At 37.0% G+C, this 26,893-nt stretch overlaps 1 protein-coding gene across 3 annotated transcripts; it reads right to left on the reverse strand.

Moving 5' to 3' along the window:
* Positions 1 to 6,847: 6,847 nt before the first annotated feature.
* LOC131983260 (CD276 antigen homolog) lies at positions 6,848 to 25,803 on the reverse strand. 3 transcript variants are annotated; one of them, XM_059347958.1, is made up of 7 exons: positions 25,654 to 25,803; positions 20,227 to 20,562; positions 19,784 to 19,813; positions 17,223 to 17,519; positions 14,592 to 14,702; positions 8,882 to 9,217; positions 6,848 to 8,390 (listed from the first exon to the last, which is right to left on the reverse strand). In XM_059347958.1, the coding sequence occupies exons 1-7, from the start codon at positions 25,730 to 25,732 to the stop codon at positions 8,329 to 8,331; spliced, it is 1,251 nt and encodes a 416-aa protein (XP_059203941.1). In that variant the 5' UTR covers positions 25,733 to 25,803; the 3' UTR covers positions 6,848 to 8,328. The 3 variants fall into 3 exon arrangements, with proteins under 3 accessions (XP_059203941.1, XP_059203939.1, XP_059203942.1); XM_059347956.1 differs by having other exon boundaries at positions 20,227 to 20,565; XM_059347959.1 differs by lacking the exon at positions 14,592 to 14,702 and having other exon boundaries at positions 20,227 to 20,565.
* Between the last annotated feature and the right edge of the window lie 1,090 nt (positions 25,804 to 26,893).

Consider the following 26,893-nt stretch of genomic DNA (forward strand, 5'->3'; position numbering starts at 1 on the left):
CTCTATAACGATTTTGAAAAATGGACATTTAAAGAGCCAAAAATTGGCGGCCATCTTGAATTTGGGTCAAAAATAGGTCAAATCAATAAATTTACATCACTTATGAATTTCTTGACCCAAATAGTCTCAGAAACCATGTATTATGCAGTACTGTGGTCCAAACCATTGAAAAGATAATTTCCAGCTTGGCTGACGGTAGCCATTTTGGATTAAGGGCTCTCAAAAATTTTCCCCACATTTTTGAGAGGGGCACCCCGGCTCAATTTCTTATTTAACCCTTATAGATGACAAATCCAGTGAGAAACCAACCTTCGCTCTCCACGGTCACGGAACTGCTATAGATGACCCAACTATAAAGGAAGATAAATAAACCTCTAAAACAAGTAACCATTGTAAAAGGAAGTCTCAGTAGAGATGAACATGTAATAGATAAACAGTAAAGTAGAGCTGTAAAGATGAATTGGTTAGCTGTCAAGTACTAAAGTAATCACCAACTATTTAGATTATCCATCAGTTTGATACATTTGAATATTTTCTGGTTTATTTACTGCTCAATGACAGTAAAGTCAGGATATTTGAGTTGTGGACAAAACAAGACATTTTAAGATGCAATCTTGGGAAACACTGATCAACATTTTCACCACCAAGAAAACAATATCTGTAATTAGGATGATACCAAAACTTAGACAAGGGACAACCTATATATTCTCAGACTTTTGATATATATATATTATGGAAATTATTACATATATATGGATTCAAAACCTGAGAATATATATATATATCCTGAAACTTCTTGGAAAATGGTGCACACAAACCCAAATGTATTTGATAATTGATTACTATCTTATGAAAGTATATAACTCTCTGCTGTTTTATAGCATTATCATTGCTTACGTCATGTCAAAATTAACTATACTTGTGAACGCTGGATAGTCATTCCATATAAAACGTATAGTCCTGATTTCATTGCTTGAGTCATTACATACAACAAGCAGTACTGAACGGGCCCTCGCAGAGTGGAGCCGTCGGAGGAGGGCATGTCGGGGTAGGGCACATCGGGTGCGGCAATGTGGGCTCAGTCCCTGTGCGTCCCAAATGCCGTGTCTCCTACCACTGTGCTCGGGGTAGGTTTAAAACATAATACTTGCTGTAGCCAGCAGGGGGCACTATGACTGTGTGTAAGTATTGACACGTGGGTGTGTCCAGGGCTGGACCCTAATCACGTGTGTGAAATTTGGGACAGATTGGACAATGTATGGTCAAGTTATACAGTCTCGTGTTTCATGGCGAGACGCCATATTTTGGCGCCATGCCACGCCCACATAGTGTGACTGTCGGTAAAGATTTATACAACTTTTGATCCCAAAGGCCTCGTGATGGTACTGACCAAGTTTGAAGTCAATTGGATAAAATTTGTAGGAGGAGTTTGTTAAAGTATGCAAGCTGGAAATGGGCAAAAACGATGACAAGTTCGATATGCAATCCAAGATGGCCGACTTCCTGTATGTTTTCTGGTATGGGTCCAAGAGGCTTTTTGGTGTGTCTTCACATGATTCATGTGTGTACCAAATTTTGTGTCTCTACGTGAAGCCTACTGCGAGGGCTAGGCATAAAAGTTGTTACTTCCTGTTGCCAGCGGGGGCGCTATGACTGTGTGTCAATATTGACATGTGGGTGTGTTCAGAGGTGGACCCTTATCACGTGTAACAATTTTGGGCCAGATGAGACAATGTATGGTGAAGTTATACAGTCTCGTGTGTTATGGCGAGACGCCATATTTTGCCGCCATGCCACGCCCACATAGTGTGACCGTCGGTAAAAATTTGTACAACTTTTCATCCCCAAGGCCTTGTGATGGTACTGACCAGGTTTGAAGTCAATGGGATTAAATCTGTTGGAGGAGTTACGTAAAGTATGCAACGTGGTAATTTTATGAAAGGGGGCGTGGATAAAGCATAAGGGGCGGGGCTTTATGAAATATTGTTAATGAGAAGTGTTAAGGGCTGGACTCTGATGAAGCATGAGAAGTTTGGACCAGATTGGACAGAGAATGGAAAACTTATAAAGATCTCGTGTTTTATGGGGAGACGGCATATTTTGGCGCCATGCCACGCCCACATATTGTGACCGTCGGTAAAGCTTTATACATCTTTTGATCCCAAAGGCCTTGTGATGGTACTGACCAAGTTTGAAGAGAATTGGATGAAATCTGTAGGAGGAGTTCGTTAAAGTATGCGGCATGGAAATGGGCAAAAACAGGCAAAAACAGCAGGAAACGCCATTTTCGATCCAAGATGGCCGACTTCCTGTACGTTTTACGATATAGGTTCTTGAGACTTTTTGGTGCGTCTTCCCATGATACATGTATGTACCAAATTTCGTGCCTCTACGACATTCCTGTGCGAGGGGCTGAATTTTCTTGACTTTCAAGGGGGCGCTGTTGAGTCATTTTGCCACGCCCCTTCCCGGGACCACTAGAATACGTAAATTTCAGTGGAGATTTATGTATATTCCAAAATTGGTGAGTTTTTGAATATGATAAAGCCCCCAAAAAATAATAATAATAGACGGACCAATTACAATAGGGTCCTCGCACCGTTAGTGCTCGGTCCCTAACAAGCAGGACTGAACGGGACCGAGCAGAGTGGAGCCGTCGGAGGAGGGCACTTCGGGGGAGGCCACGTCGGGCGTGGCGATGTGAGCTCAGTCCCTATGCGTCCCAATTGGGTGAAATCTGTAGGAGGAGTTTGTTAAAGTATGCGACCTGGAAATGGCAAAAATTCCATATTCCATCCAAGATGGCCGACTTCCTGTACGTTTTAGGACATGGCTTCCAGTGACTTTTTGGTGCGTCTTCCCATGATACACATATGTACCAAATTTCATGCGTCTCCGACAAACCAGTGGGAGGATATGAGGATATTAGGGGGCGCTAGTGAGTCATTTTGCCATTCCAGCGAATACTAGAATACGTAAATTTACAGGGAGATTGACGTATATTCCAAAAATGATGAGTTTTTGAATATGGTAAAGCCCCCAAAAAGGCGATTCATTTGGGAGAAGAATAAAAAAAACAGACCAATTTCAATAGGGTCCTCGCACCGTTAGTGCTCGGTCCCTAATAATTATATATATATATATATATATATATATATATATATATATATATATATATATATATATATATATATATATATATATATATATATATATATGCTCACCTCACTCTGCTCCTCCCTCCTCCCTGTGCTGTCAGCTGTTGCAGGCCTGCAGCCACATGACTCGGAGTCAACACTGTTTGGAGTTTAACACTGTTTGGAGTTACATTACACTTAACATTGCAGGCTGCGACATTTGCAGGAAACATGTCCGCTACTGTAGCAACATCACACATTTATAAACACCAAACAGTCAAAAGAGACTCCGAACTGCAAAGTAAAGGGAGGGAGGAGGATAGGGATCTCCTTTCAGCATGGTCAGTATATCCAGGGAGCTGATTTATAGAAGGGAAAGTAAGATTTAGTCATCTCCATCTCCAGCATTAGTTAATGTTGTTTTTCAAAGTGAAATTGGTCATCACTTATACCAGACTGTTTAAATAAAGACTATTCAGACAGTCATATAATATATTCAGCCAGTTGAATTAAATCTAAATTAATGATTTCAGTGGAACTGAAAAATATAAATACCTAAGCCTATGTAAAGATATATATACCTCAAACCTGAAATATAAATATGGCTGAATTTAATAACCCCTTTGTCTTAACTGTCAAAGGAACATTAATATTCCTATATTCCTTTTCTAAATAAAAAGTATCAGTATCAACAACACTGGTCCTGTATTAACTTGGTATCTGATCGAACCACCACTATTAAATTGCAATGATCAGGACTCGGAACTTACGGTCAGCTTATTATTATTAGGGACCGAGCACTAACGATGCGAGGACCCTATTGTAATTGGTCTGTCTATTATTATTCTCCTTCTCCCAAATGAATTGCCTTTTTGGGGGCTTTATCATATTCCAAAACTCACCAAATTTGGAATTTACATAAATCTCATGTGAAATTTACGTAGTCTGGTATTCGCGGGAATGGACCGTGCAAAATGACTCACTAGCGCCCCCTTGAAATTTTCAAAACAGCCTCACAATATAGGATTTTTCCACCTAGAGACACGAAAATTGGTACATACATGTATCATGGGTAGACGCACCAAAAAGCCTCAAGAACCCATACTCGAAAACGTACAGGAAGTCGGCCATCTTGGATTGAATATCGCACTTGTCATCGTTTTTGGCCATTTCCAGGTCGCATACTTTAACGAACTCCTCCTACAGATTTTATCCAATTGACTTCAAACTTGGTCAGTACCGTCACAAGGCCTTTGGGATCAAAAGTTGTATAAATCTTTACCGTCGGTCACACTATGTGGGCGTGGCATGGCGGCAAATTATGGCGTCTTGCCATCTAACACCAGACTGTATAACTTCACCATACATTGTCCAATCTGTCCCAAATTTCACATACGTAATTAGGGTCCAGCCCGGGACACACCCACGGGTCAATAGTGGCACACAGTCATAGCGCCCCCTGCTGGCTACAGAAAGTAACATGTTTTACACCTACCAAGTGCACAGTAGTAGGAGACATGCAATTTGGTACGCATAGGGACTGAGCCCACAGCGCCGCGTCCGATGTGCCCTCCCCCGACGGCTCCACTCTGCGAGGGCCCGTTCAGTACTGCGCGCAGTCCTAGTTATTATTATTTTTTTTAAGTCATCTTTATTCGTAAAGATTATATTATACAAACAATACAAAGCACATAGAACAAGGCAGATATAATATGCAGCACCAGGGGTTTATGTTGGTTTAGCCAAGATTGATAAAGAATGTAAAAAAATAAATGTATTTATAATTATATACTCAAATAGATTCAGTAAATATGTTAAATTTGGAGCACAGAATTACAGTCTTTACAGCTTTTTGGTTGAGGGAGTTAGACAGCGTTTTAAAGTAAAGTTCTAATTATTTTTGAAGAAGAAATTTTAAGAACCTTGCATTTATGAATATAAAACTAAGCTAATAAGGTTGTATAGATAATATTAATTTTCAAGTCTTTTTTCATACATTGTAAATCCAAATAGTACATTTTTAGACGTATAAATTGGTCATAAATATTGTCCAAGATGAATCGACAGATGCCCTGCCGGAGGATTCGAGTGCTTCCACAAGTCCAAACCAGATGGTAAACAGTCTCTGGATGTACATTACAAAAAGTGCAGGTCACATCAATGTCCTTCTTAAATCTCACCTGCAGTCTTCACAGGGTGAAAACGATGAAGGAAGTAGAGGAATCCTTTCACGTTAAGTGACGCACTTGATAATGATTTTGGTTATTATCAAGAAAACCATGGAAAATGTCTGGATATTTGCTCTTAAATTAAACTCTTATAAGCTATTTTTGTTGTTATCATTATATTTGTCCAAATAAATGTACCTTTAGTCGTACCAGGTATTAAAATTAACAATAAATTGAAGAAAACAATGGTCTAATAATGTTTTCCATGACTGTATATCCGGACCATTACGATTCAGCCCACTCAATAAAATAGGTTACAATACAATAAATATTCTAAAACAATATTGTCATGTATTAAGACAACATAAAAAAAAAAACAAGATTCAGGAGTCTTATATACAAGTATGCGCAGTAATGTGTAATTAAACTATCATAAGGCGAATAGAAAAAAAACAAAAGGACCAAGGACTTCAAATAAAGCGGAATAAATCATAGTAGAAAGTGAAACATCTCCCCACAAATCTGTCCTGCTTTATAACTAGCATGCAAAAGAGAAAAATAATTTAAAAGCATTCAAAAAACAAATAAAGGAGGCTTACTATTTTCCATTTACTGCAGTGAATATGATATTTACACATAAGAAACAGATAAGTTTAGATTGAATTGATTTTATGTCTCTGTGTTTGTGGCGATCCCATTTTCCCAATACTCCTCTCATTTCTCCTTTTGGATCTGACCGTTAAAGTCATTTTCTCCATGCTGAATTCATAATGTTTACAATAAGTGGGAGGATTCTTCTGAAGCATTTTGTAATTATTATTTTTATTTTTTTACTTGCGGACATGAATGTCTTCTAAAGATTTGTGTCACTTTTACTTCAGGCCTTCAGGGATTTTTCTGCAAAAGCTGCTCCACTCCCTCTGTGAAAAACTGTCAACCACTTAGTTTTGACTCCTGATTTGGTGTTAAAAAAAATAAAAATCTTATTATATTCTTCCAGAAAAAGAAAGTAGGCAGATTTTTCCAAATTTTAAGCCACATGACGTTTGAAATGATGTTGCAAGTGAAGCTTTTGTAAAGTTTCCCAGTAAAACCTTTAGGATTTTATGAATCGTAAGCGTCAAAGAATATTTGTATTATTATTTAGGTTAGGTTAGGTTATTCAGCTAAATCAAGTATCAAGTAATATTTATACAGAAAACAGACTTTTGCTTCAGAGTTTTCTTCTTTCATCTCCCGTTAATCATCTCACACCTTCAGGAAAGAGTTAAAACTAGTTAATTATTAATTTCAAAATTCAGTCATCTTTTGAATCAGTAGATTAGAGAATGCTTTCAGAAAGTTTTCTTAATAATTCAATCAATTTTCTGATTTATTTATACTATATTTTAATATAGTAACAATAAAATGTTAAATTCAGTACATTTGACTTCAGAGTCTTAGTAAGACTTTAAAGATGTAAATCAGAATAATTACAATAGAATCACTTTTAAATATTTTCTTCAAGATAAAAACAAACTCCAGTCACACTATTAAAGGAAATGTTTTGTTTTTTTGTAAATGTTGAATATGAAGAAACAAACATGACATTTTAAAGCCTTTGTTGTCAACATGATATATGAGCACAAATAATAAACACATTCAAAAGGCCACAATCATCAGATTATATAGCAGAAACAAACAGATTATTTATAAAAAAAAAAAAATAGAAACAGAATCCTCAGAATGGGAAGGCAGTAATCCAAATGAACTAATAATAAAAACATTATTTTATTTTTTCTTACATTTTAAATAGTGCTGCACAATAATGGACATTTTATCCAAAAAGCATTACAGATTAATATATAGTGCAATGTTTCTGAAAGGCAAAATGTGTCAAATATCATAAGTAATCCCAGGTAATGTTGAGACGTCCCAGCCTACAAAATATAATAATAACATACATATTATTAATAATAATATTCAGCACATTTAAGAAAAGCTTGTTTATTGCAAAACAAAAATAACTCATGGTATTGTATTTTTGAATAACAATGAGAATGATGACTCAACAATGATTTATTTATGGAGAAAAATTGTGTGAAATTTGATTTTCTAGATGTAAATTATATAGCCGAAAAATAAAGATAATTCATTCATGATGAATCCCACTAATACTGTGAATCACTTCAATATCAGTCAAAATAATCGAAACAAGATGTTTCTGATTGAAGCGGCCTCAGCTTTAAGAACATCTTCACACTCCAGCAACAAAATATTTACAGTCATTTAGGTTCAGTTACTCATGTCTGAGTCATAAGCTTCTTTATCATCTATTTTCTTCTACATGGGACCATTATTTACACATTCACACCATGTTGTCTTGGAGAAGACTTGAAACTAGAGATTGACACCAGAATGTTGGTAATAAATCAAGTTTATGGAAGATCGTTTCTGCTAGGAATAAAAATAAAAATTTGGCTTATTTTGTTGTTGCCCATATTAAGTCAAAATTATGAGACAAAAAGTCATAATTATGAGATAAAAAGACACAAGTCAGTTTTTATCTCACAATTTTGACTTATTATCTCATAATTTTTACTTTTTATCTAATAGTTTTTAATTTTATCTCATAGTTTTGACTTTTATTATCTCATCATTTTTATCTCAAAGTTTTGACTTTTTTATCTCATGAATGTGCCTTTTTATCTCATAATTTTGCCCTTTTTATCTTATAATTTTATCTCATAATTTTGTCTTTTTCATCTCATAATTTTGATTTTTTTTATCTCATTATTTTGACTTTTTATCTAATTATTTTGACTTTTATCTGATAATTTAAATTTAATATGGGCAAAAAAGGTCAGAAAAAAGTGCCAAGTTTTACTATTTATTTCTATAACTTCTATGAAAATGGGCTTCCATAGGAGTCATCTCATTTTGTTTTGAGATAGATAGGTAGGGCTAGATAGATAGGGCCGGACGGTGGCGCCCCCTGCTGGACTTCTGAAGGCACTTCCTGTTTGCTTCACTGCTCAGGAAGGTCACACTGACAAAGGTGAAAGCTCTGTGGCTCCATCATCATCTTCGTCTTCTCCCTGTCCGTCTGTCATGGTCGGTTTTGAAAGAGAAATAAAAGCATTCATTTGTGGGCGATATCACTGAGTGGTCAACCATTCACAGTCTAGTAAAGGAGCTTCAACATGTAAAAAGGAGAAGGGAAACACGAGCAGCCGCACAAATTCACACACAGACGAGGAATGTTTCTTTGTCTGAGAAATAATTAAGAAATCTTTTTCAGTCACAATTTGTCTGCAAGTTCATACTGTTACAAAAAAAGTTGGAAAAAATCTGAAGAAACTGTATCGTTAACCCTGTATCAGATATCATATCAAATCATGAGTGTATCGTTACATCTCTACATAGAAATATACTGAAAAAAACACAGCAGCTCTTCTCTCTGAACAAGTTTTAATCAAGGTGTTATTGATTTCAAGTGGTTCAAACAGACGACGAGAGGATAAAAAACATTCAGGGGTCAAAACGAGAAAAAACAATTAATGAAGAATTAACTGTTTCATGGATCAAAGTACTCACCAACAATAAGCCCTATCAGGAATCTCTGAGGTGGCTCCAGAAGAGGAAATTCACAGGTGTAGATTCCAGTGTCAGCCCTCTTTATGTTTGTGATGATTATGGAGGCGTTTCCATCTTTCAGTTCTGTTTGAATATGTTTGACTCGTTCTTTGAACTCCTCACTCTGGCCTCCACTGCTGTTGTTGTAATGGTTGCCTTTGTAGTATAAGAACACCTCCTTCGGAAGTTCATTTTCCTGAGCATCTTTCGTCCAGCGAAAGTGGTTGGACTCTATGTTCTCCTTGACAGAACACGGTAAAACAACAGTTTTGCCTTCTTCCGCTCTGACGAGTTTCACTAAAAGACAAAACATATTTTAATCATAAAGAAAGAAAGAAAGAAAGTCAGGTTAAGGCAGGACATCAGATAACTATATTATTCTAAAACAGTTTACAAATAAGTTAGTTAGTTATCAGATTATCTATAGACATTATTCTCACAGATAAACATTGACACAGCCACTTTAAAAGGCTCAGACTGAGACAAGTATCAGAGATCACACTGGCCCTTTGTCTCCAGAACTGAGCCTTGCAGTTTTTACAGGACAGAGAGAGACTCCTTCCATTTAGTTAGAGATTTACACAACAAAGTGTAATGTCATGAACATTTTTCAAATATACCCAAACTTAGCAAAAGGCATTTTAAAAATCCTCAAAGTCTGGAAGTGGATGAGCCACATCTCCATAATGACATATTTCAATCTGTAAATATTTGATAATCAAATAATCCTTTCAGTCATTTCCAGGTAAAATGTTGCTCATTCCAGCTTTTCAAAGATTTGCTGCTTTTCTTTGAGAATAAATTCAATATCTGCCAGTTGTTAGTCAGACAGAACAATCGATGACATCACATTGAGCTCTGTGAAGGCCATTTCACGATTTAATAAATGTACATATGCTAAACTATTAATCACGAAAATAATCTGCTAATTTATCAACACAGTATTATCACCTTAAATCAACACACCACACATGGACATATCAACATCTTATTATAATAAACTGACAGTGTGTGAGCGTCAAAAGTATTTTAAAAAAATCAACTGGTGTGACAGAAACAGGAAGTATGAACCTCACCCACAGCATTACCACAGTTCCTTAATCTGAGACAAAGTTTGAAGATACATTTTACTCCCTAAAAATCAGAAATATATATAATACATATATAATATGTCATGTTTATAATCACGACACGACTTGTAAGGTTAAACCAGCCAGGAGCAGAGTGCAGCGTTTCAGAACAACAGACAGTCCAGAAACGTTTCTTCCACTATCAAAGCTTTAGTCACTGTGTGTAACAGGATCCCTTTACTCTCAGACACAAACATGTAACATATTATTATGACATATTCCTGGGAGCTGGCCTGGGTCCAGACCTTTGGATCTGCAGCTCCACTGAGCTGATGAACACGTCGACACTTCTGTCTGACATCAAACCTCAACATGAACACAGCTCCGGCTCCAAAACAGCCGGGAGCCTTTCTGAAACCTAAATCAAACAAGTGCTTTCTGTCCTTACACTCTCTGAGTTCTGTTTTTATTTATTCCAAACTTTTTTGAACCAGACAGAGACAATAAATCTAAATGAAATTATCCACCAGCCTTCTTTTCTTTCCAGGCTTTTGGGACAAAGTGAGCAAGTTTAAACATGTCAAAACTAAGCAGCCATTACAATCACTGCTCATGTTACATCCATAAAAAGGCAAAACAGGAACATTAATAAGTTCCTTCAGTGCAATAAAAAAGAAAAGGAAAAAAGAAAATGGGGGGATTCGCAGTCACAGCCACAGAATCTGTTTTCTGGAATAACGTTTAATTCAAAGGAGAAATATTTTAATTTGATACGATCAATAAGATCTTTTAAAAAACAAAAATCTTTAATCAAAAGTCACTTTAGTTTCATCAGGTTCCTTTTTAAATTTTCTTATCACACTTTTGACTCTGCTGAGTTTCTGTGTTGCCTCATCAGATTCATTTCTCTACAATACTGTGTTTAACAACAGTCCAGTGGATAATTACATTTCTATTTTCTTTTGGAAAACAGCGTGACAGAGAGAAATTACAAATAAGGTGCAGAAACAAGTTAAAATACGATAAAATAATAAAAAGCAACATGCAGAGATTTGAAGAATCGTGCTGCGTTGCAGTGACCTGAGTAACAGAAGAGGCAGAACAAGACACAGCCCTGTGGAACACCATGTTTGTCAAATCTTTGCAGTCAACTAGGAAGCTGTAGATTGTTTTGTTGATGATCTGCTTTGGGCTTTTTTCATATCGTCTTTCTGAGATTTCACCGGGGTGGACGGTTTCTGATGGTATTTATTTATATTTTATCTTCAGGATTAAACTCAAATCATTTATATTAGATATTTTTTTTATTATTATATTTTTTTTATCAAACCCACTCAGTAAGTCTAACCAGCAACTGAGCATTTAAAGCTGCACAAAGATTTCCTTTGAGATAAAGAACATTGTCAGTCGAGGACTCGGACAGAGCAACAAGTAGTCAAACTGATGTTTAACTGTAACTACGTTCACTTTAGTAAAACTTTATTCTTCCTGTTTTGTTCCTTCCTGTGATTAGTTTTTTCTTTTTTTTTCTTGGATGGACCTGAACTCGACTTCTTGAATTAATTTTAGTTGCATTTTTCTTCCCACCTTCGTTTCTTCATGTTTGCTGTTATTTTTGGATCAAATTCAGTTTTTACTTTGTTCTTTCTTTGACTGAATTATTTTAGAAGTAGGATTTTTTTCCTCATCCGAACAATTTTCTTTTCTAACGGTTGTCTGTTCAACAGCCTGAAGTAAGTTCCTCAGTGAAGGAAACACTAAACTCTAAGTGTCATATTTCAGGAGAAAACTTATGATGCTTTGTGCAACCGGCCTCTGGGTCTTTAGTCTCGTCTTAAAGGTTGAGAGGGACTCAGCAGATCAGAGTTTGGTAACTGGTTCCACCACAGATCAGCTACAGAGGAGAGTGAAGCTGGAGACTCAGGACGGAGGAGACAGACAGTTTCACTGGAAGAGTTAGTGAGAGGGAGGGTGTGTTTATCTGAAGGTGTGTTTATCTGAAGGTGTGTTTATCTGAAGGTGTGTTTATCTGAAGGTGTGAGGATCTGAAGGTGTGTTTATCTGAAGGTGTGTTTATCTGAAGGTGTGTTTATCTGAAGGTGTGTTTATCTGAAGGTGTGTTTATCTGAAGGTGTGTTTATCTGAAGGTGTGTTTATCTGAAGGTGTGTTTATCTGAAGGTGTGTTTATCTGAAGGTGTGTGGATCTGAAGGTGTGTTTATCTGAAGGTGTGTTTATCTGAAGGTGTGTTTATCTGAAGGTGTGTTTATCTGAAGGTGTGTTTATCTGAAGGTGTGAGGATCTGAAGGTGTGTTTATCTGAAGGTGTGTTTATCTGAAGGTGTGTTTATCTGAAGGTGTGTTTATCTGAAGGTGTGTTTATCTGAAGGTGTGTGGATCTGAAGGTGTGTTTATCTGAAGGTGTGTTTATCTGAAGGTGTGTTTATCTGAAGGTGTGTGGATCTGAAGGTGTGTTTATCTGAAGGTGTGAGGATCTGAAGGTGTGTTTATCTGAAGGTGTGTTTATCTGAAGGTGTGTGGATCTGAAGGTGTGAGGATCTGAAGGTGTGAGGATCTGAAGGTGTGTTTATCTGAAGGTGTGTTTATCTGAAGGTGTGAGGATCTGAAGGTGTGTTTATCTGAAGGTGTGTTTATCTGAAGGTGTGTGGATCTGAAGGTGTGTTTATCTGAAGGTGTGTTTATCTGAAGGTGTGTTTATCTGAAGGTGTGTGGATCTGAAGGTGTGTTTATCTGAAGGTGTGAGGATCTGAAGGTGTGTTTATCTGAAGGTGTGTTTATCTGAAGGTGTGTTTATCTGAAGGTGTGTTTATCTGAAGGTGTGTTTATCTGAAGGTGTGAGGATCTGAAGGTGTGTTTATCTGAAGGTGTGTTTCTCTGAAGGTGTGTTTATCTGAAGGTGTGAGGATCTGAAGGTGTGAGGATCTGAAGGTGTGTTTATCTGAAGGTGTGTTTATCTGAAGGTGTGAGGATCTGAAGGTGTGTTTATCTGAAGGTGTGTTTATCTGAAGGTGTGTTTATCTGAAGGTGTGTTTATCTGAAGGTGTGTTTATCTGAAGGTGTGTGGATCTGAAGGTGTGTTTATCTGAAGGTGTGTTTATCTGAAGGTGTGTTTATCTGAAGGTGTGTGGATCTGAAGGTGTGTTTATCTGAAGGTGTGAGGATCTGAAGGTGTGTTTATCTGAAGGTGTGTTTATCTGAAGGTGTGTGGATCTGAAGGTGTGAGGATCTGAAGGTGTGAGGATCTGAAGGTGTGTTTATCTGAAGGTGTGTTTATCTGAAGGTGTGAGGATCTGAAGGTGTGTTTATCTGAAGGTGTGTTTATCTGAAGGTGTGTTTATCTGAAGGTGTGAGGATCTGAAGGTGTGTTTATCTGAAGGTGTGTTTATCTGAAGGTGTGAGGATCTGAAGGTGTGTTTATCTGAAGGTGCGTTTATCTGAAGGTGTGTTTATCTGAAGGTGTGTTTATCTGAAGGTGTGTTTATCTGAAGGTGTGTTTATCTGAAGGTGTGTTTATCTGAAGGTGTGAGGATCTGAAGGTGTGTTTATCTGAAGGTGTGTTTATCTGAAGGTGTGAGGATCTGAAGGTGTGTTTATCTGAAGGTGTGTGGATCTGAATGAAAGATTTGCTTGGACCAGCAGGAAGGAAAGGAAGAGATAGATATCATCATAATTGCTCATTATCTCGGGCCTTCTCAGTTTCTGAATGACCTGAATTATTTTCTTGATAGCGAGAACCTGCTGCAAAGAAAAGAAAATATTAGATACAGTCAACTTTATATACACAGAAATTATTTTTGTGGCCCACACAATAAAAGCTTTATTTTTGTTTCATCTTTCAAAAGTCTGTTGTCAAACCGTTAACAGTGAAGGTTGACTAAAGATTCTGTCTGAATGGTTTTTACAGACGAACCCTGACGCCTGGATTCCACTGGATGCGTAACGACTCCGACAGGGGTCTGTCCGCAACGGCTGCGTATCTACGCAGTCCGTCAACACCCACCGGATCCGTCTGTGTCGGAGCTGTTGCGGACAGCAGAGTCCCGAGGACGCACGAGATCTCGCGAATTCACGCCTAATCAATTGATATAACTGGAAGATAATCAACATCTCCTCGTTAATGACTGGAGACAAATCCAGCGACTCCGTCTTAGCGAGCGCTAACGAGGTCGGCCGGCTTGTTAACGAGCCGGCCGACCTCGTTAGCGAACCCGAGGTATTTTATTTTGAAAATATACCGGTGTTTTATTTTGTGTCTGTGCAAGACTTCCTGTCCCGAACGATCTGCTCTGTGCTGAATTTATGCGTCGTGCTCCGTCGTCCGACAAAAATAGAAGCTCTGCTCCAGTGTTGCGAGGGCTGTCGGATGGCCCTGCGTTGTCGGACTCATTACGCAGCGGATCTGCAGTCGGTGGAATCTCACACATTGATTATAATGGATGCATAACGGCTCCGACGACGGATCTGCAGCCGTTACGCATCCAGTGGAATCCAGGCGTGAGATCTCCTGAACATTCATCCTGAACAGCCTGAACTCTGACGGTGGCTTACTTTTACAAGTCGGCAGCTCTCTGTATAAACTTACCTTTTTCGCGACATGTTCTCATTATCTGATGACGTTTGAACCAAACTACAACAACCAATGCAGAAAGCACCGATCCGAGAAACAACCCTCCGATTAGCCATATGAGCTTCTCTGCAACAGGACAAAAAACAAATACAACACTCAAATAAAACTACAGCACACAAACCACACAAAACAATCAAAGACATCTAATAATTCTTCATTTTATCTGGTAAATATTTATGTTTGTTTATTAACTGGCTGCTGGCCTCCTGTCATTTTACAAAAGTGTCCCCCAGGGGAAACAACCTGAGTATCTCTGGTGGTTTTGTGTAGAATGGATGAAATTATGAGATTTTTTCTCTTTGCCAGAGTTACACAGAATGTATGTTTGTCCAGATTTTTAGTTATTATTCATTAGTAATCTTGTTATCACAAGAAAAGCATTTTCAAGATCATTAATTCTAGGTAATCTTAAAATAATAATAATAATAATAATCAATCTTGCTCTCTACTGAGTCCAACTTTAAAAAACAACAACACAGATCTGAATAAATCAACAAAACAAACATGGAAATTATTTCAGCATCACGAGCTTCAGAATAACTGACAATAAATACGTTTTAACAGGTCAAGGGAAATATTAACTCAGCTACAAACACTTTGTCACATACAGAAGGTTTTAATCAGATAATTATTTCTATATTAATAAAAGCAGGAATGTTTTCATTTTAGAATAATAATAATATATCATATAATTTAGAGTTAGAGGGAAATATAACTGGGTCATTAGTCGAATATTCATGAACAAAGAATTTCACTAAACTCAAAGTAATTCTGGTCCTTTTCGTCAACATTTTAATGTGTATTTATTGTGTTCTGATGTTTGTTGGTTCATGTTTTCATCATCACAGTTTGACAAGTGGAGCTTGAACACTAGAAGTCTGTTTGTCATGTCAGATTATTCTCTATTACCTCTATAACCTCAACGACAAATTCATTCTAAAAATGATCAAATGATTGCACTCTGTTTTATTAATGTTTCAGACATCTCAACTGTTCCATCAACAAATCCTCTTCACTGCCCTCCAGAATGCATATTTGCACATTTATACATCTGAGTATTTTACATGTTTATTATTTGTTTATCTTGAGTTTTAAATCAGATGTATTTCCTTTTTCTACGTCTTATTATCCAACAAGTCTGGATTAATATTTGAGAACACATGAATCGACTGAGAAACTTTTTCAGATTGCTCAACACACATTTACAAATAAAATAGTCCGGAATCAACTTTTGATTTTTGGGAAATGTTTAAGAGTTTGATGATTTATTGTGCTGTGAAACAACAGGTATGGTCAAGATTTCTGAATTTAAATTCATCTTTCACCCTAAAATCCATTCAGAAGATCTCATCAGCTTCTCTTGGTCCAAACAGTGAGAATTACTACAATTATAAAATGATCATTAATGATTGAAACTTGTAGCTTCTCTCTGTGTTATTTTGAACATCCTATTTTTTTTAAAAAAAAATTTATTTAAGGTAATTTATGAACTTCTTGAAGTATCTTTGTATATATTTAGAGTCAGTAAAAGCATGGTCCTAGTTTTTAGCTTCAGTTCTATTAAGTTTCTGTTTAAGTAATAAAATAATAAAAAAATATCTGTGACTGTAAATCACAAATACATCTTCTTTTAATATTGTGATGTAATGATAACTTGTTAACCTCAGAGGGAAATATTCTGCCTGACAGAAACAACTGAACATTAAGTGTGACATTATTACTGACATAACTTTGATCTATATGATATTATTGTGTAAAATATAATGAACAGTATTTAGTTTTTAGGAGTATTTAGGAGTTAGTTTCTGCTCATATTTCTGACAACAAGCTCAACTGACTGTAAAAATGATTTCATTCCCAAAGTATTCTGTGAGTTAGAGCAGAAAACTCTGCAGCCTTGTTTTCTGCTTTTTGTCATCATGAAAGTAGAAACAAACTTTAGAGAAAAGCAGCTCAGAATCAGAGCTGACCTTCAGTCTGTGCAGGACAGAAGAAAACAACAGCTGGTTCAACATTCTGGTTCTTTTACAGAGTAATATGGAAAAGATTGAGTTTGATACTATGAACGTCAACACACTTCTAAGTGTTTAACATTTATGTTCTCAACACTTTCCTCTAAAACATGTTTAAAAACACAAAATGTTACAATATAATGTACAGCACATCTAGTATTCAGTATCTAATAATCCAGACTGAACACAAAATAAACTTTTCTCTCTGTTGATTGAGAGAATTTGCCTGCTAGTGTTTCTGCAGTTTATTGTGACAACACAGATGTAGCTACAGGACAGAGAGCTAGGAACGTACACACCAACTGTGTGTTTCTGTCAAAGATCAGACTGATCTCAAACTTTAACACAAACTCTGTTTGTTCTGTCCCTCCAGAAAACCCCTCATTCTTTCTCTCATCTCTGCAGATTAGTGAAGTGAAGTCTCAGTATAAGATGATTTTTAAACATTTCCAACTTGTGAAGATGTTTGCTTTGTGTTTTTCCTGAACACCTCTTAAAAATTTAGATAACTAATAACAATCAACATCAACAATTACATTAAAAGCTATTAGAAAAGCACACGGAAGAATCTCACCTTTGGGAGATGCATAGATCTTATCAGATGTAATCTGATGGTAGATTTCATGTTGTGTGGCAACGCAGCTGTAGTAGTCAGTCTTGGTCACTGTGATTTGGAGGGTAACATCGTAGCGTGTAGCATCCTTTTCTTTTCTTTCTGTGACCTGTGGCTCTGCAGCAGTCAGATTTTTTCCAGCGTTGTCCTTCCACTGGAGTTCTGGTTTTGGATAAGCACCTTGAACAAAACACTGCAGCAGCAGCGCCCCACCCTCTGGGTGATCAAGTATTGTGACAGATGGTTTTGGAGATGCACCTGTAAACACAATATGAACAATAACTCATAGAGGAAATGTACAGTATTCTACATGTAATACTGTAATTTTATTTATCTCTTCTCTGATTGTATACGAGCCTGTGTGTGAATAAAGAGAACTATAAAAGCACAAACACACTTTAACCTTGTTTAAAACATAAAACAATTTTTAGTTAAAAATTAAGTAACTCATCATCACTGAAAACACTATTTCTGACTCTTTTTGTTCAACAACTGTTGCCTTGGAATAAAATCGTAAACTTTTTTCGGATGTATAGAAAATGTTTTTATTACATTAAACATGCTTTAAAGAGCTTGTGATAAAATATAACACATTGCATCCTAAAATGTATGAAATAATATAATAAAACTAGAAAATTTCCTCTGGAGAAATTCTGAAAGGGCCACGGGGGCTACTGCCGGTGTGTGTACACTATGATGAGATTCTTCAGATTTCAAACAATTAATACTAGTAATGTTATGATACTTGATTATATACACGGGGCACACCTACAACAAGCATTCCTTTACAAGTATTTATTTATACAGCAACCTATGACCTTTAACCTCAAAATGTGTGCGTGTGTGTGAGTGTGTGTGTGTGAAACATGTGTATCTGGAGGAGTGTGCGCGCTTACGCGCGCATTTGTGTGTGTGTAACGAAAATCACATAAAGTTACCTGTGTGTGTGTGTGTGTAATTAAAATCACATAAAGTTACCTGTGTGTGTGTGTGTGTGCGTGTCTGAAGCATGTGTATCTGGAGGAGTGTGCGCACTTACGCGCATGTGTGTGTGTGTGTGTGTATCTGTAACTGTAATCACATCAAAGGATCAAAGGCAATCTGAGCACAGCAATCAACAGAATTAACTGCCACCAACTGCCAATGTTCCAGAACAGTGACAGCAGCCAGAGGTGGACAGACTGGAATTTCTGGCCTCGAACAGAAAGCATGTCAAAACATAGGTATAGGTATAGGTATAGGTATTATGGCAAAACCATAATACCTATCACTGATCCGACTTCACTTTGAGCGTCCTGAGTTCTTCCTGAACGTCTACATATGTTTTTTTTTAAGAAAAATGAAAAAATAGCTTTGTTAGAGCGATCTAAAAAAACTGTTACATCTCCCTTTTTCAGAAATCTTTATCTTTTATCTTTATCTGCATTTTTAATATGGGAGCCAGTGAGGCTGTTGGTGCGTGTTGGTGGCGCATCTGTGCGAGAGGATTGTGAGTGAGAAAACAAATTTTCCTACGTTTCTATGTATAAATTATTTCTGTAGAGTGGAATTTGCGGCCTGGAGCGCAGTTTTAAAATTTATTTTTTGACAGTTTTTTCTCTCCCTCTACACTCTGGTGATGATGTCACACACTGTGACACGAACATTCCATGCAATACACACCCATTATAATCTCAGAATTTCTTAAAAAATGATCATGGTCATTGAACAGGGATTAATAAAAGACTATATGATTTATCGAAACGTGGATTAATACACCGATACACAAGACTTGTGTCTACTGTTTAAAGTTTAAATGGAGTCTCTAGGTGAAATTATGCCGGAGAAGTAGACGTTTAAAAATCTCCAATTATTGTTCTTTTCGCTCATTTTTTTTTCCGGCCATCCCATTCACGTCAATGGAAAATTTTGGGCAGTTTTTCGCGACTTATGTCAAACCGCACGTTTTGATATATAATTTGTCTAGTAGCGGGACGAAATTGCGTCCGGAAGAGGAAGAAGAAAAAATCCACAGTATAACAGTAGTGCTCGGGGCTTTTGCTATTGCTGTATGGGACCAGTGCTCGGTGCGATTGCCCCGTGGCCCTAATAATATACTACAAACCACTGCCTGATTATTTATGATGTAATTTTAAAACATTTAATCTGCTGTTCTGAAGGAGTTCACTTGGAGTTTATAGAGATGGATCAACAGCTGTGTTAATATTGTTTTCTCCTGTTTATTAAGCTGTGGAGGTAAATTCATGTCTTTTTTTTTATTCTGCTGTGAAATATATTACTGATATTTATATTATTAATAATGAGTTGTGTTTGAAAACATTTAAAACATTTTTCATTTTTGTAGATTATGTCATTGATAAAGGTTCTAAAAATAAGAATTAACTCAAAAGAGTTTTTATGTGTCAGAGTGTTGATTTCATTTTGGTAAATGTCTCCAGTTTTTTAGAAGAGATGTGTAGTTTTTTCTTCCGTTTGACACCAACAGACAGGTAGAGAGTGACATCATTAAAATGAGGACTCACCTGCTATTTCTCTGACTTTTAGGATGAGAGCTGAAAGACAAAAGAAAACAGAATTATGTCAGAATGATTGTAATACAAGTATACTCTTGTTTGTTAGAAAGATTTAATTACTGAATAAAGCTAAAAAAGAAGCCACTGTTTCAGATTCACAAACTTTATTCCAACATTTATAGAGGAGACTGGTTGCGTCGGTCCTGGATGCAGTCAAAGAGTCAGAAAACAGATCTGGCAGGGTCTCCTGGCTGTGAGAGGGTCCTCGACACGCTGATCCTGAGCAACACAACATCTCCTCTGATCAAACACGTCGTGATAATGACCCAAATTCTGTCCCACATTAGAGGACGGTTTGAGGACAACTTAACGTGAGCCTGTCTGGGACTCTTGAACCAGTCTCGTCTGTAAATGAGGAGGAGTCTTTATAACTGTTTTATTAAAGTACTCACCAACAATAAGTTTAATCTGGAATCTCTGAGGTGGCTGCAGACGAGGAAAAACACAGGTGTAGATTCCACGGTCAGTCACCGTTGTGTTTCTGATGGTTATGGAGGCGTTTCCTTGTTTCAGCTCTTTTTGAGAAAAAAAGACTCGACCTTTGAACTCCTCACTCTGACCTGGATGTCCGTTGTTGTAATGGACGCCTGCATCGTAGAAGAACACCTCCTTCCTAGGTTGATCTTTCTGAGCAGGTTTCTTCCAGTCAAACAGCTTGAACTCGATGTTCTCCTTGGTGCTGAGGGAACACGGTAAAACAACATCACTGTCCTCTGTCACACTGATGACTCCTGGTTGGGAAAGATACAAAAGAAAAAAATTATTTTAATTAGTACATTTACAGGTTAGAGAAATGGCTCCACAGTTACTCTTCATACTTCTTTGTTTGTTTTCCATGACTGACTTTTTGTCTTTCAGAGGCTGCAGCCGGCTCAGTCTTAAGGCTACAGTAAAGATATTGATGTCATATGAAACTAGAAGACGAAAGGAATCTCATCTGGTGGTAGAAAAATGTTATTCTCACTTATTGTCTGGGAATATTTCTACATACTGGGGTCCGTAAACAGCAGAAATCAGGTATGACTGTAACGCTGAGACTCTTGTGGATTCAATGGTGTTACTAAAGGTCTGGTGGTATGCTGAAGGATTGTTTTTTCTCTTTTTTTCTCACCTCTCAAGCGGTCAAAATTGTTAAATGGTTAAAATTAGCACAAGTGTTGAACAAATGGTATGAATCTATACATTGCTGCAAAAAGAGACTGGCCTTCATATATTTCAATCATAGTATGCTAAGTGCTCTTGTAAAGTTTATTAGGAGCCAAAGACAAAAGACAAAAGACAATGTTTGTTTCAGATTCATGACCAGAACAACTTGACACACGATGCTGAGCTGCATCTCAGATTAATCTTCAGGTTCCAGCTTTCAGATGATGTTCATCACTTCTATGAGACATCTACTGTTGACCTGCTGTCTCCCCCTAAAGACAATCTGCAACCCCCTTAATAAAAACTACAAAAGTGGCACCATGTTGTTCTCAGAGGGTTAAAACACCAAAGTCACACAATAACACACACAAAGTAACAGCAGTAGACCAGAAACTCCTGTGTTCTGTCAGGTTAAATTACTGTTTTTGTCAAAGGAGTCTGGTGACTTTAAATAGAGAATAGATGACGGCTTTAGTTCCCCCATATAAACATAAACAGGGCTGTCTAACAGCAAGGTAAAGTGGTGAAAATAATCTAAATATAACGTACACTTGAACTGATATGTATCTTTTCAGGTGGCTCATATAGATTAGCTGCTGCCCCGTCTACAGCAGTACTTCCTCCAAACTGAAAGGCGTGCCGACCGCCATCTACTCAGTAATAAAGTGACTGAGTGCCTCATTCAATCCCACTTAAAAAATAAAAATCTTTGTTCAGCTTCCATGTTACTGTGTAAGATTCCTACTAGGACTTTTATTTCCCTGCCAGAATAAACTAGCTAACAACACTGCTCCAGTAGGAACGAAGCCAAATACAGTTAACTGTTATCATTCATCACACAGTAATGTCTCCTCACCCACATACAGGAAGCAAGAGAGAGAGAGAGAGAGAGAGAGAGAGAGAGAGAGAGAGAGAGAGAGAGAGAGAGAGAGAGAGAGAGAGAGAGAGAGAGAGAGAGATGGGGGTATTTTAAGAGTTCCTCTTAAACTGAAACATAACAAAGCTCCAGTTTCCTACGATGCAGAAATTGTTTAATATCAGGCTCCTACTGACAGTGATATTATACAGATCATTATATTGAAAATATGCTGAAAGAAAAATCGAATTAGAGTCTCAGACATACATAATTGGAGCAGCTAAAATATTAGAATACGATCTAAAAATAAAATAAAAAAATAAATTAAAATGAAATAATGACAATTTCAAATATAGAGACTAAGCTGCCATGTAAATGGGTTGGGCAGTGAATAATGTGGTTTCTGTTTTTGATTAGAAAAAAAAAAAAACTATAGCGTCCACACCAGTTATATTTCATCTGTGATATCAGAGTCCAAAGTTTGGTCAGTCTGTTTTTTTATGAGTATAAATTAGTTTTTCTTTAAAATGGACAACTCATTTATGATCCAACTTCTCACCACAGGATAAAAATAAAATAATCCAACAGCCAAAATAAAATATAAAATAGAATGAAGTCGGTTTTACTTCAACATAATATATGGTCAGTTTTAAATATATAGAATAAATTATCCAACCATCTAATGAGCTTCAATTTTACCTTAAAGTGTCAAAAATAAAAGTACTTTTCATGCAGAATGGCTCCATTCAGATTATTTTAATATATTTTACATATATTATTGGAGTATTACTATTATTATTGATGCATTTATATAGGCAGCATTTTATTATCCTAATCTGTTTACTCTGTACTTGTGCTGCTGCAACAACACCTGACATGAGGGATCAATAAAGGAAAATATTATCTCATCTTATTGTACTGTTGTCAAGGTAGGGCTCATTTTAACTACTTAATATACTGTTATGTGCTTTAATTTAATAATCATTAACATTGATCATGTTCTTCATGTTAAATAACTGAAAGTAACTGCTTAGCTGTCAGCTAAATGTAGTGGAGTAAAAAGTTCAATATTTGCCTCTAAAATGTAGTGAAGTAGAAGTATAACGTTACATAAAATGTAAATACTCAAGTGAAGTAGAAGTACCTCTAAATTGTACTAGTGCAGTACTTGAGTAAATGTACTTAGTTACATTCTATTAATGTCTCTATTTCAGTTTATATAAAAACTGGGGCTGCAAGCAGCAGTGAGCGGGCCCTCGCACCCAGCGTGTGTCGGGGAGCTGGCTGGTCGCCAGCAGGCACTGCGGTGGTTTCACACACTGAAAATGTCATGTAAGTCAGAAAAAGTTTGTTGTATGAGGCTGATTTCCTGTTGTCAGCAGGGGGCGCTATGACTTTGACTGCATGTTGAGATAGGGATGTGTTCATGCATGGGACAGATTGGACAATGTATGGTGAAGTTACAACAACTTCCTGTTTCACGGCGTGGATGGTCACCACGGCAACGGGATGTAATAAAAAGACAAAAGCTTCACGATCTAGCATCATGGAGGGGTCAAGTCTCTGCTGACCTGATTTGAGGTGGATCTGTTCAGCCGGTACGGAGCAGGACATCACAGTATAAAACACGTCACTTCCTGTTGCCAGCAGGAGGCGCTATGACTGTGATTCAAAATGGTCCTGCAGATGTCTTCAGGCCGTGATTTATATCAAACCTGAGAAGTTTGTAGTGGAGTAACAGCAGGTGCTTATGTCATGGTGTTACATCAAATTTGGCTGTGGCGCCAAGGCCACGCCCCCCAGTCAAAAGTTATAATTCTCACAGTGAAGCATCATACACTCCTTAAGGCTGTTCTGACAAAGTTTGAGGTGGATCAGATCAACCACCTCGGAGAAGAACATCAAAGTATAGAGACAGTAACTTCCTGAAGCAGGTGTGACTATAACTCATTATTATCACATAGATGTCTTCAGGCTGGGTCTGTGATCATACGTGAGAGGTTTGGACAAGATTTGACAATGTTTACTCGTGTTTAAAACTACTTCCTCTTTTATAGCGATAGAGGGAAATTTGAGGCCTCGCCACGGCCGCGCCCTTTGATAAAAAGTTAAAAGCTTTGCAATTTATCTTTGTACATGTCTTATGAGTGGACTGACCAGATTTGAAGCCGGTCGGGTTAAATCTCCAGGAGGAGTTCTTTAAAGTATGACTCGTGGAAATGTTGAAAAATGGCCATACAAATCAAAATGGCCGACTTCCTGTTGAGTTCAGGATATAGGTCCTGCTGACTTTTTTGTCTGGAAGAGTTCTAGATGCCTACAGAATTTTATAAATTTTCGTCAATCTCAGAGCTCAGGAAATAATGTAGGGGGCGCTACAGAGCCAATGTGCCACGCTGTCATTTCCAGGTAAAATATTGCTCATTCCAGCTTTTCAAAGATTTGCTGCTTTTCTTTGAGAATAAATTCAATATCTGCCAGTTGTTAGTCAGACAGAACAATCGATGACATCACATTGAGCTCTGTGAAGGCCATTTCACGATTTAATAAAATAAAATCATATGATAAACTATTAATCAAGAAAATAATCTGCATTATCAACACAGTATTATCACCTTAAATCAACACACCACACATGGACATATCAACATCTTATTATAATAAACTGACAGTGTGTGAGCGTCAAAACTATAAAAAATCAACTGGTGTGACAGAAACAGGAAGTATGAACGTCACCCACAGCATTACCACAGTTCCTTAATCTGAGACAAAGTTTGAAGATACATTTTACTCCCTAAACAGCAGAAATATTCAACAGTTCTGAAAAAGCCTTTTTTGTGAGTCTGTGAGACAAAAAACTCCTCATAGATTTCTTTAAAGTCACTTATGAGCGGGACTTCAAGCAAATAAAATGCCTTATAATTATTCCTAAAGACTTGTGTGAATATTAAGAATAAATACGGATCTGACAGTGTGTGAGCATCAAAACTATAAAAATAAAAGATAAAAATCAACTGGTGTAACAAACAGGAAGTATGACCCTCACCCACAGCATTAGCACAGTTCCTTAATCTGAGACAAAGTTTTTTTTGTGTGTCTGTGAGACAAATAACTACTCACAGATTTGTGAAAAGTCACTTATGAGCGGGACTTGAAGCAAATAAAATGCCTTATAATTATTCATGGAGACTTGTGTGAATATTATGAATAAATATGGATCTATACTTAGTGTTTTTATACTGAATTTTACATAGTTCACATGCATAGATCAGTTTGCTGGCTTACATTACTGTAGCAACTAACATGCCTTATAATTGTATCTGCAAGACTTTAAATAATCTAAAATAACTATTTAATACTGAATTTTAACTCCAGATACCCACTTTAGGATTAACGTGCGGCTACAAACATCAACACGCAGCAGCTTGATGTCTCAGAATATTTAATAATTAATCAAATTATCGAGCAAAAACGAAAGTGAAACTGTCCAAACGGCCGCTCCCTGGTAAAAACAGGCCGTGAAGCATGGCCTACTCTGGAATCATTTAACTAACGTTATATTTTCATCCTTTAGCAGACATGTAGAATATTTTATAAATCATTTTATTTATATATTTTATAGTCTCACGACAGTTTGTTTTTGACACCGTCCTGGTTAGAGGGCTCCGTGTGAGCAAAATACATAACTATAGAAATAGTTTTCCTAATGCTAGTTACATTATTTCTTGCTGTTTAATGTGACCTGACGTGACCTGACCGTTATCTTGTTGACTTAACTTCCTCTGGTAAACTACGTAGAGCATTTTAGATTCCTTACCTTGTCCAAGTCCAAGTGTTATTCCGGATAAAACCAGACAGAGACACAAAGAGCTGAACTGAAGTTTAACACCAAACATGTTGTCCTGAATAACTAACGGTGAAACACTGCGGAGCCCCTCAGGAGGGAAACACCCCGTCACTCAGCCGCCACTTGTTTTCTCTATGCATGTATTTACTAGACATTACGGTACCAACGGCCTTCAAAATAAAATCAGTTTCCGGTTTCCTTTTAATTGCAATCTGAAATTAGATGGAACTACAGTTAAAACCGGTAAACTGCTTTTATTTTGAAGGCCATTGATACCGTAATGTTTAAAACAAGTCGCGGCTGGCTTGACTGTGTTTTCCGAACCGACGGTATCTTGACCGCAGTGTTTAAATCGAATATCTAACGGCTCCAACTGTCACACGGATTAACTCTGACAGGTCAAAGATAAAACTAACGGTACGATAGAAAGATGACGCCACTTCCTGTTTCCTCTGTGAGCGTGGTCGCCTCTCACGCTCCTCGTTTAGAAGTTTTGTGAACGTCAACAATAATTTTATATTATTTTCTTTTGCTAACATGCGATATCTACACAGCTGGCAGTTACATTTAGAGTTGGAAAACTGAGTTAACTAGGACGTTTATAAAAGTTTCGAACACATCTCGCGAGATCTTGTGTAACTACGCAATCCTTTTTTTTAACCAGATCTCGTGAGAGTGACATCTCAAGTTAGTATCTCAGTAAGGCAATTCAAAGGGCAGAAAACACATGAAAAAAGGGCATTTAAAGATCATTAGACACAGAGAAATAAATAGAAATAGCTAAAAACAGAAGCTTAAATATAATATATAAGAATAAAAGATTCATATCTGCCTCTGGTCTCCTAAAGGGGCGTGGCAGGAACTAAACCCACTTCTAAATGTATTAAATGGCCCACATACCTGATATGAAGGTTGAAGAGACAAAGGTTGAAGAGACAAAACGTCAAATAATAAAGAATTATCCTGTCTCAGGGATTTCTTAAAAATATTAAAATCTGAGGTTGCCCCTTATATCTTTAGTAATGTGGAAGATGAAACATTAAAACTTTTTTCCCCTCACACCGTGTTCAACACATCTAATCAGTCAGCATCGGCTTCCTTATTTAATCATAATTTATGAATAAATAAATAAATAATAAAACAAAATATGTCCTGCAAAATATAATTTATCAACCATCTATCTGCTATATATTATATATTGATTTCTATA

Source organism: Centropristis striata, chromosome 13 (assembly GCF_030273125.1).
Source record: "Centropristis striata isolate RG_2023a ecotype Rhode Island chromosome 13, C.striata_1.0, whole genome shotgun sequence".
Taxonomy (NCBI): Eukaryota; Metazoa; Chordata; class Actinopteri; order Perciformes; family Serranidae; genus Centropristis; species Centropristis striata.

Bases quoted from the DNA above. Each gene is read 5' to 3' on its own strand.
- LOC131983260 (XM_059347956.1), bottom strand. From the start codon at position 25,732: ATGTTTGGTGTTAAACTTCAGTTCAGCTCTTTGTGTCTCTGTCTGGTT. The intron at 20,566-25,653 runs GTAAGGAATCTA...TTTCCCAACCAG, and splicing joins AACACTTGGACTTGGACAAG to GAGTCATCAGTGTGACAGAG. The intron at 19,814-20,226 runs GTGAGTACTTTA...TTTGTCTTTCAG, and splicing joins CCAGATTAAACTTATTGTTG to CTCTCATCCTAAAAGTCAGA.